At 38.5% G+C, this 21,158-nt stretch overlaps 1 protein-coding gene across 2 annotated transcripts in view; it reads right to left on the bottom strand.

The window, feature by feature from the left end:
- Positions 1 to 248: 248 nt before the first annotated feature.
- Positions 249 to 21,158, bottom strand: part of LOC102986844 (general transcription factor IIH subunit 2) — a 69,208-nt gene continuing 48,298 nt past the window's right edge. For both annotated transcript variants that reach the window (XM_024121115.3, XM_024121106.3), the window contains 8 exons: positions 15,782 to 15,863; positions 14,261 to 14,315; positions 11,825 to 13,933; positions 7,874 to 8,041; positions 6,603 to 6,755; positions 6,165 to 6,251; positions 4,517 to 4,681; positions 249 to 2,790 (listed from right to left, as the gene is read on the bottom strand). In XM_024121115.3, coding sequence (XP_023976883.1) covers positions 2,426 to 2,790; positions 4,517 to 4,681; positions 6,165 to 6,251; positions 6,603 to 6,755; positions 7,874 to 8,041; positions 11,825 to 13,933; positions 14,261 to 14,315; positions 15,782 to 15,863 — 3,184 coding nt within the window. In that variant the 3' untranslated portion in view covers positions 249 to 2,425. The remainder of the gene's footprint in view (positions 2,791 to 4,516; positions 4,682 to 6,164; positions 6,252 to 6,602; positions 6,756 to 7,873; positions 8,042 to 11,824; positions 13,934 to 14,260; positions 14,316 to 15,781; positions 15,864 to 21,158) is intronic.

The raw sequence follows: 21,158 nt of genomic DNA, 5'->3' as shown, positions 1-21,158 counted from the left end.
GCTGCCCCCTGCTTTTTTTGGGGGGAGGGCGGGCCATGCCACGTGGCTTATGGGATCTTAGTTCCCAGACCAGGGACTGAACCCAGGCCCTCAGCAGTGAGAGCGCAGAGTCCTAACCTCTGGACCACCGGGGAATTCCCACTGCTCCCTGCTTTATACTAGAAGCCCTTGGCAGAAGCTCTGGACAAATAATTTGCGTGGAGTCCTGTTATTTTTTAAAGTATTTTTAATAGTACATGTATACGGTACAGAATTCAGATGATTATATGCAGGATAAAGTAAACCTCCCTACCGTGTCCACTAGCTATCCTGCTCCCCTCCCTGGAATCTATCATCATTTACAGTTTCTTATTTAAGAAGTTTTCTATGAAGGTATGAACATGCATGTACATATATGCTCTCAGTCAATCTTAAATTTAACTAGATTCTTTTTCCTTGAGGTTTGAACTATGAAATGTAATAAGTAATACTTGTACCACTTATGACGTTATTGCCTTCATGTCCAAATCCAGCCTTCACTGCCTACTCTGCAGTAATGAATCTGGACCCTGTAACTACCCCTCCCTTGTCAGCAGGTACAGTGTAAGGCTTTGTCAGTAGAGGGTGCTGGTGAGACACAGGAGGGGCAAGGGGCTACTTTTCTTGGGTCCAGTGTGCCTCTCTAGCAGACACCTGCAGCACATGGTTTCTGCAGCCTTGTGCAGCGCCTGCCTTCAGCAGTGCCCAGTGGCCAGCAGCACTCAGCAGCCCCACGTGGATGGCTTTCCCTGGCACCCCCAAAACACTTTCTAAGCAAAGTGCTCCAAGCTTATACCTTCTTGGGCTGCACCTCTTTAATTAAGCCAACCTCTCTGTTGTCCATGGCTGTGCCTTCTCTGTCGGAGTCTAGATCTCAGCCCTGGGGTACTTTCTTTGGGTGCTCTGTCTCAGCCTAGCATGAAGAGCCATAAGCTATTCCCTATACCTGCTTAGAGTTCTCAATTTCATAATCAATCCTCATTCCTCCAGTTTCCTGTTACAGTGAGTAACTCTTTATAGTAAACTTTCCCCAAATTACTGTGTGGTTTCTATCTCCTGATTGGACTCTGATACGAAACTTAAAACCTTTCTGATTACAAAAGCATTGGATATAAAATCAGACAAGAAGATAATCCATCTCACTTTCTAGTAATCTCACCCTCCAGAGCAACTGTTAATGTTGTAATGCTAAACTAGTTTTATGCTTTATTTTAAATATAAAAATAAAAACAGCTACTTGTAAAACAGAAAGCAGTACAAAAAGGACGAAAGTAAAAAAGAATGCCTTCCTGTCCCCTTTCTACCCACTTAAAATAGTTACCACTATTAACATTTTCTTGTGTATTCTTCCAGAAATTCTTAGTGCATCTAGAAACATGAGAGTATAGTTTTTAAACAAATGGAATCATACCATAAGAAGTACCGTCCCTGTGTTTCATGGTAAAAATAGAAAGGTAAAAGAATGGTTGTTTTCCAACTTATACTAGCATTATGAATTTGGATTGGCCTTCTAACCATTCAGAAAACTGTTAACTGGTAGGAATGAAATTTTGGACACAGGCACAGATGTAGACATTCACATCAAATGTAATACCTTGAACATTATGAAGTCACTGACAAAATATGTTTTCCCTGAGCAAAGTGGATTCATAAGAAAATTTTAAGGCCATTATAAATGCATATGTTGGACTCTTAAACATATGGTTATCTAAAAGAACACTGATACTCAAGATTCTTGAAAACACAGATTTAGCTAATTTCCAATAATGCTAAATTCTATTCTACACTTTTTTGCTTCTACAATAAGCATTGAATCAAAAGCCTCTGGAATACAAGCATTTTCGCTAAATCCTATTTCTTCATATCCAGCACAGTTGGTAAAGGGAAGGTGTAAGTAAACCCTACTATACCAAAGTTAATTAAATGTACAAAACAGACCCTACAAGGATTAAGGAATATCTCTTGTTTCACCTATGTGTGAAAGTGATTCAGTCCTTAAGTAAGTTAGCCATTTTCTAATAACTTGAATACTCCTTTCATATTGCGGCTTTAAGATAGATTGGTACACCTCTCCCTACCCCCTTCTCTGTGGCTTTGTTTGTTAGTTACTGTTTACCATAGTTAGCCTGAAAGCCTGATGCTGACCCTGGGTAATGAAGAGTTAGATGCGTAAACTTGATTAAAGGTCTGATCTTTGGTTGGGGAGGATCATTTAGGGACTTCAAAGTTACTGGTCATAATCTGTTTCTTAAGCTCAGTAATGGGTAAGCAGGTGTTTGGTTTTTTTTATTACATGCCTTATGCATTTTATTCTTTTGTATGCAGTATTTAATAAGTTTTTGGATAATTAGGTTTTTTTAATTGTTGACAAAAATTTTCTTGATTTAGCAGTTTTTAGCTAAATCTTCTATTTCTGAATGATTGGAGAGAATGGCAGTACCCATTTCCAGTGAAGGGTGAAGTGTTTAGATAGAGGATGCCTTTCTATCACGGCATTAAGCAGTGTGATGTCTTCTGCATCCAGGAGCCAACTTAACATGTTAAGTCTAGTGAGTCTTGGCAGTCGTAACACACATCGACTCAAAGACTTGACTGTTGTGGCCTGAGCTTTGATACATTCTTTGAAATGCCTGGAAATTGTTAACTCTTGCAAGTTGGGCATGTTGTCCAGTGTTTGAAAGAAGTTTCTGTATCCTTCCTCTGTAATCTTATGGTTGATTGACAGATCAAGATTCTCGAGTTTCTGGAAACCTCCATTGATTGCTACCTTGGCTATAAATATAAAAGCAAAATACTTATGAAAACAGAATCATAAGGACTTCTATTTCAATACTGGTAGGCTAGGTTAGTTGAACCAACCTCTTCTACCACCATCACTTAAAGTAGAAAATGCCCAATTTTAATAAAGATATATAAATTTAATAATAAGTACATTAGATAGATTTACTTCTAACTGGAGTATTAAAGATTAATAAATTACATTTTAAAAAACCAAACTGTATATTTTTAACAAGAGACACACTTTAAATATAAGGACATAGATTAAAAGTAAAAGGGGTACATCTCTAAATAACTGGTGTGGCAAAAAAAAATGACAACTGAAATTAGAAAATATTTTGAACTGAATGAGAATGAAAATATGACACTAAAACTTGTCAGAGGGAGCTAAAGCCAAAGTTAGTGCTCTAACAATCCATATCAGAAAATTAGGATATCAAAAAAAAAAAAAAAAAGAAAGAAGGACAAAAAAGCAAATTATATCCAAAGAAAGTAGCAGGGGATAATAGAGGTAAAAGCAGAATAAATGAAAAACGTGTAGAGAAAAAAAAAATTTAATAAAATTGAAAAACCAATCAGGTAAAAAAAAAAATATTGAATATATCAGGAATGAAAAGGGGACTATCACCACAGGTCATACGGATATTTTTTAAATTATAAATAAATATTATGAGCAATTTTAGAAAAGTTTTTAAATCCTTAGAAAAATGTAACTTGCCCAAACTGAACCAATGATAACACAAACGTATACCAATAGAAAACCCACAATGAGATATCACAACAGATTCATCAGAATGGCTAAAGCTTAAAGGTCTGACGATACCAAGCAGTAGCCAGAATGTGAAACAACTGCTGGTAGGAATGAGTGTTGGTACAACTATGGAAAACAGAATATTTACCAAATGACTCAAAGTCCGGCCTAGAAATACCTCCGTATATGCATCAACAGTCACGTACAGAATGTTCATAGCGGCATCATTCGTAGTAGCCAACTCATATCCAGTTGAATGGATAAATTGGCGTATGTATAGTCATACATGGGACAATATACAGCAATGAAAATCAGTGAACTCTATAGTCACACGCATCAGTATGAATCAGAATCACAAGTATGTTGAGCCCGAAGAGGCAGGCACAAGAGTACATACTGTGGAGGATTCCGTGACATATATTTTTAAAACAGGTAAAACTAATCTATGGTGAAAGAAAGCAGTATGGTGGTCACCTTTGGGAAGGAGGGGAATGCGGTGTCAGAAGGGACAAAAAGGCGGCTTCTGGGATGTAATATTCTATATTGTAACCTAAGGAGTAATGGTTACACAAGTATGAGTAACAAGATTTAAGTATGTTCACTTGAAAACTCATTGAGCTGTACACTTACGATTTCGTACTTTTCTTTACGTGTATTAATTTTCTATTTTAAAAAAAGTACTATAAAAAGGGAGTACGTGGTGGGTATGTGGCCAGGTGTCTGAGACACTAGGTGTTAAGAACGGACTTGAGGGCTTGTGTAGTCTCAAGTGGGAGGCTATCTTTTACTTCTAAATCTGACCAGAATGAACCAAAATTCACAGAACATTAGAGGGAACAATATGAATGAGGAAGTGGGTTGAACATTTTTAGAGGGATGAATGTTTTTGTAGACATTTTGCAGCAGAAAGCTTGAGTAATACCACTGGCTTTCATGTGAGCTGAAAGAGTTTATCTCAGGGTATCTCACCAATTTCCACCACGCTGTCATCATCCAAAGTCTGGAAAAATGAGAGAATGCGGAGACATTGAAGATGCTGACATTGCTGGATGATCAGTTTGGCCACTTGATGAATCCCATCCCCAGAAGGAAGGATCAATTCTTCCAGGTTATTTAGAGAACCTAAAGTGTAGGCTATCAGAAGAGATAAAAAAGCTATTCTCTGTACTGTGTCCCCAAACAATTGTAACTGAAAGTCTCAAAATCATGCACATTCTCTGAGTCCCCATGTAGCATAGAGGCTATTCCTCTTTCTCTCCGAGGGCTAGAGAAAGGGGTCAGCCTACACCTTGATCTTCATTTCTACCTCTAGACAACCATTCCTCCACCCTTCCCCAACCAGTCTCTCCTGTACTGAAGTCCAAAAGGCCTATCACATCTCCATTTCCTTGTGTTTTTTTTTTGGCTGCACCACACAGCTTGCAGTTCCCCAACCTGGTATTGAACCCGGGCCCTCGGCAGTGAAAGAGTGGAGTCCTAACCACTGGATCACCAGGAAATTCCCATCCATTTCCTCTTCTAGACTGAAGCTTCTACTGGCCCCCAGGATACTCTCCTAGCTCCTCAATGCCTTCAGCCCCCTTCCTTTCTGTCCTGTTGTCATCCTTAGTGAGTTCTGCCTCTTCCTCCTAGCACTAAATCCTCACAATCCACCACTCTCATAACTTGACTTTTCACTTTGATCCCTCCTTAGCATGGCTTCGCTTGTTGCAGAGCATGGGCTCTTGTAGTGCAGGCTTCAGTAGTTGTGGTTCGCGGGCTCTAGAGCTCAGGCTCAGTAGTTGTGGCTCACGGGCTTAGTTGCTCTGCAGCATGTGGGATCTTCCCAGACCAGGGCTCGAACTTGTGTCCCCTGCATTGGCAGGCAGATTCTTAACCACTGCGCCACCAGGGAAGTCCCCATTTTTGTTCAAATAAATTCTTAATTTTTAATATGCTTCAGTTTATCTTTTAAGACCTGTTAGAACTTTTTTTCCAGAGCATACATTGCTTTTGTAATCATAAAAAAATAAGTTGAAAACGTAACCTCTATAGTTATCATTTTGTTAAATCTAGGTTTTCATATACTGAGTTTTCATAACCTTAAAAGATAGTTTCACCTATATTCTAGAAACCTTTGAAACAACAGCTATTCAACTTGTCTGGAATGGATACCTGGCAATGAAATTGCATGGTGCTGGGACTTCTCTGGTGGTCCAGTGGCTAAGACTCTGTGCTCCCAATGCAGGGGGCCCAGGTTCGATCCCTGGTCAGGGAACTAGATCCCAATGCCGCAACTAAAGATCTCACATTCTGCAACTAAAAGATCCAGCATGCCGCAATGAAGATCCCGCATGCCATAACTAAGACCCAGCGCAGACAAATAAATAAATAAATAAGAAATTGCATAGTGCTGTAACAGATCTGTATTCAAAGAAATGAGTCACTCAGAACATTGCTTTGAAAGACATCAAGTGAGATCAAGGCATTTGGAGGGTAGAAGTTGAGCAGCACTGTCCCTCCTAATGAGCAAGGGCAGCTAATACATGTTGTAATTTGTTATAGCTGATGCAAAATAGGAGGATTTTATGGGGGAAAGAATAAAGAGCAAGCTTTAGGCACTGTTTTATAAACATACCAAATTTTTCAGCTGTTTCCTTATCAGGAATATATTGGTGCTCAAGATTTAATATCTTCAGAGAAATAAAATTTGGTAAAACAATGACTATAAAAGGGAAAAGAAAAATTTAGTTATGTCAGCTACATTTCTTATACCAAAAAGTAATGTGTTTAAAGAGTATTTTAAAAGTGATAGAAATTAATATAATAATTCAGATTGAATTAATTAGTGTGACAAGTAGATAACACAAATCTTTGCTCAGGAAACAATTCTCATAACTAGACATGTTTAAACATCTAGAAACAAATATACCTTACTTTAAAATTCATTTAAGATCAGATATTTATTGCAATAGTTTTGTTCTTTGACATCAATTGCATTTTTAAAATTTGGCTGTTAAAAAATGACTGTCCACAGAAGGATCTTAAACCAAAATTTTACAATTATAGCTCTTACCAAATGGGGCGGCTTCAAAAAATGGTCCAGTAAGCTTAATTTCTTCAAGTTTCTTGCAGGAAGCAAGTACAGTCATGAGAGACTCAAGATCCGAAAAGACATTACATTGCAGATGGAAAACACGAAGGTTTGGAGAATTCTGAATTAATTTGACTGTAAAATATCAGATTTAAGGCATCAGAGATTGAAAATTTCTATCAGAATTAGTCATATAATTTATTAACTTGTTTCAACAATAGTGAATTAAAATAAAGCATCATGATGTAATGAATTGGGCTTAGGTTCAGGGTCTGTGACTAACTGATGAGCTACGTGAACCGTCATTACTGACCCTCTCTGGGGAATCAGTTTTCTCCTCTATATAGTAATGGCATTGACTCAGCTAAAACCTTCAGCTTTAACATCCTAATGTCTCTAAGTTTGCACATGATGTCTACACTATAGAAACACTATGCAAAGAAACATAAAGGCAGTGACAACTCTGAAGCAAAACTTAAATTTGATGAAAAAATTGCTGAGAAATATAAGAAAACTACTTCCAGCTTCAGCTACACATTTTCTGCATGCAGCTCTGCATGTCAGTTCAGTAGAGATTACCTTTTTTTAGTCTTTAGTCTTTACTAAACTAAGGAATTGATGATACCTAAGTCATTTTGCTAAATGATATATTTAAGAAAGATAGCTGTACAGGTTGTTCATCAACCATGAGAATAGGCTGATGAGAAACAGGGAAAGGCTTCTGATTACTACGAATCATCAGATTTCCTTCCCTCTTATCTGGCAGATCTCTAAGTTGCAACGTAAGAGCAACTTAAACAAAAAATAAAAGAACTCTACAAACTATTTTTGGAGAGGCAGTACATACCACTGGTTAAGAGCTCAGACTTAATAGTCAGAATTCCTGTGTTTAATTGCAAATTTACCTTTTCCTTATCTGGGTGACCTTGAGCAAATTATCAATACTTAACCTCTATAACTCCATTTCCCCCACTGTAAAAATGAGAATATAATAGTATTCACCTTGTAGAATGGGTATGAAGGTTAAATGAGTTAATATTTATAAAGAGCTTAGAACAATTCCTACCATGTAGTAACGGCTCAATAATTACCAATAGCTGTCATTTTTTAATGACAACAAGTGCTATTCCCACAATTTACCTTGGATACAGGCTACACCCTCAGATCCACAGAAGATTTAACTTAAATAAATTATTGGCCAAGTAGGTTTTCCAAGTGATATAAAAACAAGTAAATCAAAGTGCCACACTTACCTAGTTTGGAAGGACCGTATTCAGCTAAAATTTGGATCAATAATTTCTCCATATGGTGGAGATTTAGGAATTCTTCAGGAATGACTGAAAAAACATCTCGTTTATCACCCAGATTCACAGACAGTTCTTTCAGGCACAAAAACTTGTCCAAACTAGGAAAGAGTTGATCTAGAAAGTAGCACACAGTTTCCCATTATTAATCTAAAGAGTTCCAAATGCAAAATTTCAAACTGTCATTTGAGTCATCAAACTATTTTCATATTTCAAATGAAAACCTTTCACATACCATAAGACTTTCTTTTTTTAGAAAGCACATATATGAAGATAATGCTTTCTGCAGCATTTACTGATTATGTCAACTAATGCAAAACCTACAAGTTTTGAGTTATGTTTTATTCGGTGGACATTCTTAGGACTTCAAGTCCGGGAGGCAGCATCTCAAGTAATCCTGAGAAAACTGCTCCAAGGAGGTGAGGCGGGGAGCTAGGATATACAGGAGTTTTGCAACAAAGGCAGGTAGTCAGAACAAAAGATTACTGTTAATAAAAGAAAACTAGATATCTCAAGTTAAAGAATTTAGCACTTTTCTATGTATGGGAAGATGCAAGAGTCTGGGGTCACTAAAATCGTTCTTTTGACATGCACCTCAGCTATCTGGGGCCAGTATCCTGTGTTTTCACATCCTGAGTTTCTTCAAGCGGCACCCTTTGGGGTGGCTGCAGTCTGATGACTTCTAGATGGCAGGTATTCTTTGTTTCCTTCCTGAGTTTCCTCAGGGCTTACTATTGGGGGTGGCTGCAATTGCTGATAGCTACAACATCCTTTGTTTACTGATACGGCAGGCAATATTTTACTTCTCATCTACTATGTGAGAAGCCTTGTACTACACTCTGGATTCACAAAGACATCTGAGCAAATGGGGCTGGGACAACTGAATTTCTCCATGCAAAGAAGTTGGACCCTTACCTCCCACCACCATATACAGAATTGGCTCAAAATGAATCAACAACCTAAATATAAGAGCTAAAACCATACAACTCTTAGAAGAAAACAGGAATAAATCTTCATGACCTTGGATTTGACAATAGATTCTTACATATGCTACCAAGAGCACTAGCACAAAAGAAAAACAGACAAATTGGACTTCATTGAAATTTGAAACTTTACAGATTGAAGTACATTATTGAGACAGTGAAAAGGGCAATCTGTAGGAGAAAATATTTTAAAACCAAGTGTCCAATAAAGATTTAATTATACAAAGAACTCCTATAACTCAAAACAAAAAGACAACACAATTTAAAAAATGGACAAAGGAACAAACAACCCAATCACAAAATCGGCAGGAGACCTAAAGAGACATTTCTCCAAAGAAGACATACAGATGGCTAACAAGCACATAATATGCTCAACATTGCTAATTATTAGAGAAATGCAAATCAAAACTATGAGGTATCACCTGACAATGGTCAAAATGGCTATCATCAAAAAGTCTACAAATAGGGACTTCCCTGGTGGCGCAGTGGTTAAGAATCCGCCTGCCGATGCAGGGGGCACGGGTTCAATCCCTGGTCCAGGAAGATCCCACATGCCGTGGAGCAACTAAGCCCGTGCACCACAACTACTGAGCCTGCGCTCTAGAGCCCATGAGCCACAACTACTGAGCCCACATGCCACAACTACTGAAGCCTGCGCTTCAGAGTCCGTGCTCCACAACAAGAGAAGCCACCACAATGAGAGGCCTGCACACTGCAACTAGAGAAAGGCTGCACGCAGCAATGAAGACCCAATGCAGCCAAAAAAAAAAAAAAACTAAACTAAAAATAGAGTTACCGTATGATCCAGCGATCCCACTCCTGGGCATGTATCAGGAGAAAACCATAGTTTGAAAGGGTACATGCACCACAGTGTTCACAGCAGTACTATTACAATAGCCAAGACATGGAAGCAACCTAAATGTCCATCAACAGATGACTGGATAAAGAGGATGTGATGCACACACACAACAGAATATTACTCAGCCATAAAAAAGAATGAAATAATGCCATTTGCAGCTACATGGATGGACCTAGAGATTATCATACTAAATGAAGTAAGTCAGACAGACAAATATCATATGATATCACTTCTACGTGGAATCTAAAAAAGTGATACAAATGAACTTATTTACAAAATAGAAATAGACTCACAGACATAGAAAAAAACTTATGGTTACCAAAGGGGAAAGGGGAGGGATGGAGGGATAAATTAGGAGTTTGAGATTAACAGATATAGACTACTATGTATAAAATAAACAAGGACCTACAGTATAGCACAGGGAACTATATTCAATATCTCGTAATGATCTATAATGGAAAAGAATCTGAAAAAGTTTATATATATATATATATATATACACACACACACACACACACACACACACTATCTGAATCACTTTGCTGTACACCAGAAACTAACACAAAATTGTAAATAAACTACACTTCAATTTTTTTTAATGGGCAAAAGGATTTAATAGACTGTCTCCAAAAAAGACGTACTAACAGCCAATAAGCACATGAAAAGATGCTCAACAGCATTAGTCATTAGGAAAAGGCAAATCAAAACCAACGTGAGATACAATTTCACACCTATTAGGATGTCTCTGATTTAAAAAAAAACAAAAAAGCATTGAGGATGTGAAGAAACTGGAGCCCTTGTACATTGCTTGTAGGAATGTAAAATGCTGCAGCCAGCGTGGAAAAGAGTTTGGAGTTTCCTTGAAAATTAAAATAGAATTACTATCATTAATAGCCAGTAATTCCACTTCTGGGAATATATCCAGAAGAATTGAAAGTAGGGTCTCAAAGTAATATTTGTGCACCCATGTTCATGGCAACTTTAGCCAGAATAAACAGTGCAAGTGTCCATCAACAGATGAATTGATTAATAAAATGTGATATATACATACAATGAAATATTATTCAGCTATAAAAGTAGTGAAGTTCTGACACATGCTACAACATGGATGAACCTGAATAACATGAAAGAAGCCAGACACAAAAGGACAAAATATTGTATGGATTCACTTACGTGAACTAGAATAGACAAATTCATAGAGACATCAGCAGCTGGGGAGAAGGAGGAGTTATTGTTTAATAGGTACAGAGTTTGGGATGATGAAAAGGTTCTGGAAGTGGATAGTGGTGATGGTTGCACAACACTGTAATTGTACTTAATGCCACTGAATTGTATACGGAAAAATGATTTTGAAGTTTCACGTATGTTTTACCATGAGAAAAAATATTTGAAAAAACAAAATTTTTCTAAATTTGATGATAAATAAGTATCAACCCACAGATCCAAAAAAATGTTCAGTGACCCTCAAGTAAGATAGATACAAAGCAAAGCACATCTAGGCATTCAACAAACTGCTGAAAATCAAACCCATACTAGCAACAATCAGAAAATGAAAAAATTTAAATATTTATAAGAGTATCAAAAACACAAACCTAGGGATAAATTTAATGAAAGATGATAAAGTCTACACTGAAAACTCTCAAACACTGCTTAGACAAGTGAAAGGAGACACAAATAACTGGGAGATACTACTTCCCACTTGTTTATTTCCCAGAGTACAAGCCCTTTCTTCCATGAAGCAGGTGGGGTGAGGGTAGTTCTCAAGCATCATTTACATATAGATCATTCTTTTACTAATAACAAGTCATCTGTTTATTAAGAGACTTCATTAGTCATTTTATTATTTTTATCAGAGTTTGAAAGCCATTCTGTTATTTGGAAGCCTTTCACTAATTCATATTATTGACAGAAATAAGTTAGTAAAGATTTATTTTATATCTGTTCAATCAGCAAGGATTTATGGTCTCACACTTTCAGAAGTTTTCATCCACCTAAAACTAAGAGTGAGAAGATAAAAGTACACATCCTAACAGTCATCTAAAACAGGTGCAGGTTTACCTTGTAGATGGGTTGTCTCTGAGACTTCAAGAGATTCTAGGGAAGGCAGAGTGAGAAGCAATTCCTGTTCTACTGCACTCAGCTCAGATTGGCGTATGGAGCACTTGGTGAACGAGGCCTTATACTGCTCAAGAGCTGGGCGGATGCTTTCAATAAAACCGCTGCAGCTGGTCAAGTGGAGTTCAACGTGCTGTGAAGCTGAGAAAACTTTCGTTAGAAACCTTAGCATCTCCTGATCCACAGCATCAGCACCAGTCACATGAACTTCCAGAAGGGGAATCTTGTACTGCTTTGGAGAAAGGTTCCAATAGCCAGTGCTGATATCTGCTGGTGCCTTGAGTTGCATGTTCAGAAAACTGTACATGGTTTCCTGTTTTTCAACTAAATTCTGCTTCCATTCACTCTCAAGTTCAAAGGCAGAAGCATAGTCCTGATCTATAGTTGGTGCCTGGGATTTGTCTAAAATTTTTCCCAGTAATGGTAAATCTAATTTGGGTAACCTATTTCCTCTTATGGAGACCTGGACGCTCCCCAACAATAACAGGCTTTCTGGGTGGTCAAAAAAATACTGTAACTTAAGTACACTCAAAGACAGGGTTCTCCCCTGAAGGAACTGCAAAATAAATGGAGAACAGGCAGCAACAGTGTTGCTTCGATAAGCAATTTTTACAGCCAGAGCCAGTAAATGTTTTGAAACCAGTGAAAGGTAATCTTCTGGAGAGAATTGCCACAACACCCTGAGATACTGCATCTTCTCTGAAATCTCTGGATGATGCTTCAGGTAGTCATCATTTTCAGATATATTCTCCAGTGTCTCTTGATTATCCACCAAAAGAAGCAATTGGGATACAATTGTTGGCCCTGCCTTTGTTGAAGGGTGGCAAGAGACATAGTTCAAAAATTTTTCATAGGGACCTACAGCCATCATGGTTGAGTTAATTTGTTTCAAATAATGAAGTCCCGAATCTTGATCCTCTTGCCTATCTGAATCCAGGAGTTCAGTCAGCCTCATCCCAGCAAGGAATTCTTGGAATGAAGCATTCAAAAACTGATAGACTGGCCTCAGTCTCTGGGCTGTGAATTTGCTCATCAGGTACATGGCTAGATCTTCATCTTCACCAATCCCTACTTCTATGAGATCATCATCACTAAACTCAAAGCAAGATGAAAAAAACCCTTTCAAGGCCAGCTCACCACAGGAGGACACAGTTGCTTTGAGAAGGTCAGCTGCAGTTTTGTGCTTCAAGAAAAGGCATTCTATATAGGACTTGAAAACAGCCACATCATCAAAGGACTGACGAAAAGGATACCGAAGCCAATTAGCACAGACTGCTGCTACGAAGAAGGGAGTTTTCTGAATTCCCAGCCATGTTTCATTCATTCTAAAGTCAACCATAAACTTTCGCAGACGGGTCAAATCATCTGGAAAGAGCTTCCGTAATATATAGATGGTATTACAGAAGGGAAACGCTTTGATCTCTAGAATTGTATCTAGGTATCGGCGGATGTCCTTGGCCCTGTTTGTATGGACAGCAATCAATAAGCAGGTCCTTGACAAATGGTTTTTTTGAATCATCCTCTCTATGATTTGGGGGATTGAGCACATCTCTTTGTAGTCATCCAAAAGGAATAACACCTGGTTCTTTAACTGCTGGATGATGTTCCTCAGGCCCATTTCAGTAACAGATCCTTCTGTCTCTAGGAGTTGGTCACAAATGACATTGGCCAGCCCCTGGTCCGGTCTGGTAGAGCCAAGGGAGATGTAGAAAACCAGCTGGAACCTGTGTAACGAGGGACAGCATCCTGATGCCCATAGAAGAGCTATTTTCTTCAGGAGGACCGTCTTTCCACTACCAGCTTCACCCTCCACACACATGATGGAGTTCAAGTTAGCAAAGACCTCAGGCAACACCACAGGCTCCTGCACAGTATTGATGATGTGTTTTGAAGCAAGCGACAGATCACAACTCAGCAGCTGATCAGTGGCTAGACAGGAAGAGACCTCAAGCAAAGACATGTGGCAGAAAGAGGCACTGGTGTAGGCTTTTCTCAGGTGCTCACTCAGACGCTTTGCCTCCTGAAGCCACTGGGCTTCACCATGGGCCACCTCTGTGGAGAAAAGCAAGGAGGCACAGTTATAAATACTCTTTTAAAATCCCCTACGTAGGGCTTCCCTGGTGGCGCAGTGGTTGAGAGTCCGCCTGCCGATGCAGGGGACATGGGTTCGTGCCCCAGTCCGGGAAGATCCCACATGCTGCGGAGCGGCTGGGCCCGTGAGCCATGGCCGCTGAGCCTGCACGTCCGGAGCCTGTGCTCCGCAACGGGAGAGGCCATGGCAGTGAGAGGCCCTCGAACCGCAAAAAAAAAAAAAAATCCCCTACGTAGAAATATATGTACACATTCATCTAATCCCATGTGCTACTTCCAGATCCTTACCTGGCACTGCAGAACTCACTGCTGACTCTTCAAGATTGCTTTCACTTGTAGTTTCCTTTGAAAAGAAAATCCTCTATAAAATCAACATTTGCATAAGAGGGTGGGGCTTTGAATTACAATTAGGGACCAGACATTTTCTAAACCCAACCCATCCTCAAGTATTTATGCCAGTTGCAGGGAGGAGTGCTACAAATATGAAACAATAAGTGATCTGCAAACACACGCAAGCGTGTGCTCCTGGGTGATATCCAACAGTGCATTCCATGGGTGACTTGAGCTGTGATTACTGTCCAGATAATTAGAATCACAGTGTCTAGAGCAAGACGGACCCTCCAGAAATCATTAGGTGCAACTTCTGATCTTAGTTATCAATAGTTTTTTTAAATATTACATACCTGGGATATAGGAAAGTTATGTTTCTTCCTTTAAAAATAAGCTATTTAAGGGGCTCCCCTGGTGGTCCAGTGGGTAAGACTCCAGCTTCCAGTGCAGGGGGCCTGGGTTCCATCCCTGGTCGGGGAACTAGATCCTGCATGCATGCTGCAACTAAGAGTCCACATGCCACAACTATGAGCCTCCATGCCACAACTGAAAGATCCCACATGCCACAACTAAGATCCGGCACAGCCATAAAAAATAAATAAATATATTTTTAAAATAAGCTATTTAAGGGAGGTGGAGGGATGAGCAAAGATGAATCAAGTGAACGACAAATTACCTTGTTTTCTTTTTGGGGGATGACGAACATAATACACCTAACATACAGCCTCAAATAAGGGGTGTGTGTAGTATTAAATTGGCAGTGGCTAATCTCCTAGAGAACTATGTAGAATTTCTCAGTTTAAAAAGAGGTCAACCAGGGGCTTCCCTGAAAAAAAAAAAAAAAAAAAAAAAAGAGGTCAACCTATTAATCTGTATTTTTGATTTGGTTGGTTGGTTGCTGTTGTAAAAGAAACATATCTTCCCAGCTTTGAGAAAAGCCAACTACCAAGTCAGACCTTACTGTCCTCCAAATGATGATCACAGATGGAATCCAGGTAGCCTGGATGCTAATCAACTTTTAGATCCAAACGAGTCTGGGCCTCAAAGTAGAAGGGATTGACTCTACATTTCATGAAACTAGGTATTATCTTTTGTTTATTGTAGCATCCCCATCTGCAACTGGTGCATGATCGGTGCTTAACGGATATTTGTAGAATTCATTTATTTTTTTTTTTTATTATTATTATTTTTTTGCGGTACACGGGCCTCTCACTGCTGTGGCCTCTCCCGTTGCAGAGCACAGGCTCCGGACGTGCAGGCGCAGCGGCCATGGCTCACAGGCCTAGCCTCTCCGCGGCATGTGGGATCTTCCCAGACCGGGGCACGAACCTGTGTCCCCTGCATCAGCAAGCGGACTCTCAACCACTGCGCCACCGGGGGAGCCCTATTTATTTTTTTTATGATGAGCAGGTCCTGTTCAAAAACAGTTTTTAATCACATGATCACACACTCTGAAAATAAACAAGGTGGTGTTCATACCGTTAAGTCAGATAGTTCACCATGGCTCTGAAGGTCTGGAATCACTTCTGCAGAGCACTTCATATTTTGGAGAAACTGACAACTAAGCACAAAAGTTAAAAGTTATAAAAATAATTGTATGGGACTTCCCTGGTGGCACAGTGTTTAAGAATCTGCCTGCCAATGCAGGGGACACGGGTTTGAGCCCTGGTCCGGGAAGATCCCACATGCTGCGGAGCAGCTAAGCCCATGTGCCACAACTACTGAGCCTGTGAGCCCTAGAGCCCGTGAGCCACAACTACTGAGCCCACATGCCACAACTACTGAAACCCGCGCACCTAGAGCCCGTGCTCCTCAACAAGAGAAGCCACCGCAATGAGAAGCCTGCACGCAGCAACGAAGACCCAACACAGCCAAAAATAAATAAATTAATTAATTAATTTTAAAAATAGTTGTATGCAATTAAGCATTTGCATTAGGTTTTCAAAAACACTGTTAGAGTTTAGTGGCAAAAATTAAGTATAAAATTAACATTTCCAGTGATTCTGTCAGTGTCTTTATCAAACAAGACATGTAGACTATAAATCTCAGCAGTAGAGATATAAATGGTTCATAAAGTAATGGTGGGGATAACCAGCCAATTTGGTGGAATGGGAGCATATTTAACACTCATCCATGAGACCAGCTAAAATGAACCTAAAGGAAAAAAAATAGAGAAGACAATTCTATCTATGGATTCTGGAATAATGACAACAAAAGGACATTAGTAGAAAAAATGGTGAAACACGTATAACATCTGGAGTTGATAGCAATGTACCAGTGTTGGTTTTTTAATTTTAACAAATGTACCAGGATAATATAAGGTGTTAGTATTAGAGGAAACTGGGTGTGGGAATATAGGAACTCTCTGGATTATCTTTTCACCTTTTCTCTAAGTCGAAAATTTTTCCCAAATAAAAAGTTTATTTTAGAAAAAAACTCCATCAATATGAAGGCTAAAGAATGGCCACAAACATACTCTGTAGAAACAATTTGCTAGACATCATGAAACTGGAACATAAAATACCTTCTAAACTCAGGTATGACGTCTGCCTGAAGAACCAAGGAAGAAAATTCTAAAGAGCTCTACCCACAATCATTAATTTGGATAGATGAGAACTATAAATGTCAGTAGGTAAATGATAAAACTAGAAACAACTATCTTGGTTTATTTTTATGCTGCTGAATTACAGGAAAGCAGGAGATAAAGCAAGAGGACACGTCATTTTTATTTTCCTACTTGAAGATGAGCCCAGGAATAGAAGGGTAGCTACAGGAAAATAGCTAGTAGGACTTCAAATGCTTCTGTCCAAGGTCACTATGCAGATAGACCCATCAAGGAAAAGTACTCTGAAGGAAGGTAACATACAGGCATTTTCATACAAGTAAAGCCAATACAGTTAGTTGCCAGCAGACCAGCACTACAAGAAAAGTTAAAGGAAGTTCTTCAGTTAAAAGGAAAATGATAACAGATGGAAACTTGGTTCTACCCAAAGGAATGAAGTGTGCCAGGGATGGTAACTCAATGGGTAAATAAGAAATACGTTTTTTCTCTTTTTAAATGTATTTAAAAGATAATTTTTAAAGCAAAGATATAATACTATATTGTGAGATTTAGAATATATGTGATGTAAAGATGTATGAAAACAAAATCACAAACAATAGGAGGGGGAAAATAGAAGTATACTGTTATACGGTTCATACATTATATGTCAACTCTGATAATATTATTTGAACATGACTGTGATATGTTAAACATGCATTATGTAGATTCTAGAGCAGGTACTAAAAAGATAAAGACGTACATCTAAAAAGCCAACAATAGAGATAAAATGGAATACTAAAAATTACTCAAATGCAAGTCAGGAAAAGAAGAAGAAACAAAGAAGAGATGGGATAAATAGAAAACAAATAGCAAAATAGTAGATATAAATCCAACCATATTAATAATTATATTAAATGTAAATGTTCTAAACACTCCCATTAGAAAGCAGATATTGGGGAATTTCTTGGGGGTCCAGGGGTTAGGACTCTGAGCTCTCACGGCCAGGGGCCCAGGTTAGATCCCTGGTCAGGGAACTAAGATCCCATGAGCTCGCAATACAGCCAAAAAAACTCAAACAAACAAAAACAAACAACAACAACAAAAAAGAAAGCAGATATTGTCAGACTGTTAAAAAAAAGCAAGACCCAATTATGTTGCCTACAAGAAACTCACTTTAAATATAAAGTCATAAATATAAAGTCATAGATTAAAAGTAAAATGATTTTGGGAATTCCATGGTGGTCCAGTGGTTAGGACTTGATGCTCTCTGGGTTCAATCCCTGGTCAGGGAACTAAGATCCCTCAAGCCACGCAGCGTGGCCAAAAAAAAAAAAAGTAGAACGATTTCAAAAAAGGTAGTATCATGTAAAAACTATACAAAAGCTAGAGTGGCTACATATATTAATATCAGATAAAGACTTAAGAATAAGGAGTACTATGAGAGATAAAGAGGGACATTTCATATATTCTCTGAATATGAAAGAGGAAAGGGCAAATAATAGCCAAGATATGGTCCTGAAGAAAAAGAACAAGGAAACTATATGGGAAAATATGAAAATATGCTCAACATTATTAGTAATTAGATTGGCAAAAATTAAAATTTGGGCAATACTAAATTAGTGAGGAAGCAGACAGAATGGAAACATCTATGCTAGTGAGAATATAAATCAGTACAACCACTTCAAAAAAAGTTTTGCATAATCTAATAAAGTTGAGTATGTGCAAACCCTATTACTCTGCAATTCCCTGGTTGGTTATGCATCCTGGAGAAACACATATGAGCACTGGGAATTATGTACAAGAGGGTTCATAGTGGCATTATTTGAATTGCAACACTGAAAACAACCCAGATGTTGAATCTAGAATAGAATGGATAAATTATATATTCATAAAACAATATACTATATAGCAATGAGAACAAGTGAACTACAACTCTATACATAATTATGAATAAGTCTCAAAGACTTTGTGTAAAGGTTGAGTAAAATAAGTCAGTCATCACAGAAGAACCATGCAGTATGCTTCCATTTATTTGAACTTCAAGAATAGGCAAAGTTAAATGTGTTTAACGATACACATGTAGTTGGTGAAACCATTAGGAGAGGAAGGAACAATTAACTCAAATTTCAGGATCATGTTTACCTCTGAATTGGAGGGACAAGGATATAATCAGAATTGGGAAGGTGGGCACACAGTAGCATTCTAAGGACTTGATAATATTCAATTTCTTTTTCTTTTCTTTTTTTTTTTTGTTTTGTTTTTTTTTTTGTGGTCTGCGGGCCTCCCTTTGTTGTGGCCTCTCCCGTCGCGGAGCACAGGCTCCAGACACGCAGGCTCAGCGGCCACGGCTTACCGGCCCAGCCGCTCCGCGGCATGTGGGATCCTCCCAGACCGGGGCGCGAACCCGGTTCCCCTGCATCGGCAGGCGGACGCGCAACCACTGCGCCACCAGGGAAGCCCTCAATTTCTTAACTTTAGTGCTGGGTTCATTTGTTTATTTGTTAATTGTCCTTTAAATCATACATAAATATTTTAGGTACTCCTTTAAATGCATCCTAGTTTGTGATTTTAAAAAAGAGGCAGAAGATTTGAGCCTCACATGGAGCACCAAAAAACAAAAACAACAACAACAAAAACCACAAAACAAACAAACAAAAAAGGCAGAGGAAAAATAAAAATGCCATACAAAAAGGGAGTTTAATAGAGTCCAGGAGAGGTTCTAAATAAAATTAGACTGCATTCTAGCTTATTTTTCCAAGAATTAAGAAGAATATCCCCACTGTTTAAAAATTTACAAAATATTAAATCCAAATAAGAAAGAAAAAAACACAACTACTTCTGTCAAAACACCTTCAAAACTGTATCCTCTTTAGAATCTTAGAATTAGATGGAAGTATTTAAGACCTGTTTGTATTAATATTTATTTCTGGAAGAGCACTTACTAATTACAAAGTGAAAACAAAAAAATGTTCTCTTACAATTGAACATTTTTGAAGAGTTTGGTGAGTGAAAAATAAGCCAAAAAAAAAAAAAAAGGTTAAAGAGCTATAGAAAATAAATATTAAAAAGTAGCCATTTATTCATGAAATTTTAGAACACTGGAAACAAACAGAAAATCCTAAATGCATCCAGGATGGGAAAAAGTAGTTTGCAATAAAAGGATTAAGAATCAGAAAGACATGGAATTTCAACAGCAGTATTGGAAGCTATTAGAAAATATAGAAATGTCTGTACAACTTAGAATTAGAATGACTTCCAACCTGGAATTCTATACCTAGCTAAACTACCAAACGAGTGTGAGAAAATATATATAAATATTCAGATATATGCATTAAATGGAAGCTAAAAACATGTATCGCTTATGCAATCTTTCCCAGGGAACTGTGGAGGAGTGTTCCAAAGTGAATGAATAGAGTGAAGTAAGTCAGAAAGAGAAAAACAATATCATATATTAACACATATATGTGGAATCTAGAAAAATGGTATAGATGATTTTATTTGCAAAGCAGAAAAAGACATAGAGAACAAATGTATGGATACCAAGGGGGAAGGGGGGTGGTGGGAGGAATTGGGAGATTGGGATTGACACACATACACTATTGACACTATGTATAAAATAGATAACTAATGAGAACATACTGTATAGCACAAGAAACTCTATCTAATGCACTGTGGTGACCTAAATGGGAAGGAAATCCAAAAAAGAGGGGATATATGTATATGTATAGTTGATTCATTTTGCTGTACAGCAGAAACTAACACAATATTGTAAAGCAACTATACTCTGATAAAAATTAATTAAAAAAATAAAAAGACATAATCCAATTCCACAATTAAACGAAACAAAACAACAACAAAGTGAGTGAATAAACCAAGAAGAGGGTGACAGTAGATCCAGGAAACAGGAGCTACAACACAGGAGAGAGCCAATAGGAATCCCTAGGATGACCGTGAAGAATGATCCCAGGATCCTAGGGTGACTACAGGACAAATAGTTCATATTGAAGCAGGTCAGAGACTTCACAACAGACTCCTTTAAGAAAATGAAAATGGGGGCTTCCCTGGTGGAGCAGTGGTTGAGAGTCCGCCTGCCGATGCAGGAGACACAGGTTCGTGCCCCGGTCCGGGAAGATCCCACATGCTGCGGAGCGCCTAGGCCCGTGAGCCATGGCCGCTGAGCCTGCGCGTCCGGAGCCTGTGCTCCACAACGGGAGAGGCCACAACAGTGAGAGGCCCGCATACCGCAAAAAAAAAAAAAAAAAAAAAAAAAAGAAAATGAAAATGGTGCGCTATCTTACACATTTGAATGACCGG

Source organism: Physeter macrocephalus, chromosome 8, assembly GCF_002837175.3.
Source record: "Physeter macrocephalus isolate SW-GA chromosome 8, ASM283717v5, whole genome shotgun sequence".
Taxonomy (NCBI): domain Eukaryota; kingdom Metazoa; phylum Chordata; class Mammalia; order Artiodactyla; family Physeteridae; genus Physeter; species Physeter macrocephalus.
This window is presented reverse-complemented; position numbering and strand designations above follow the sequence as displayed.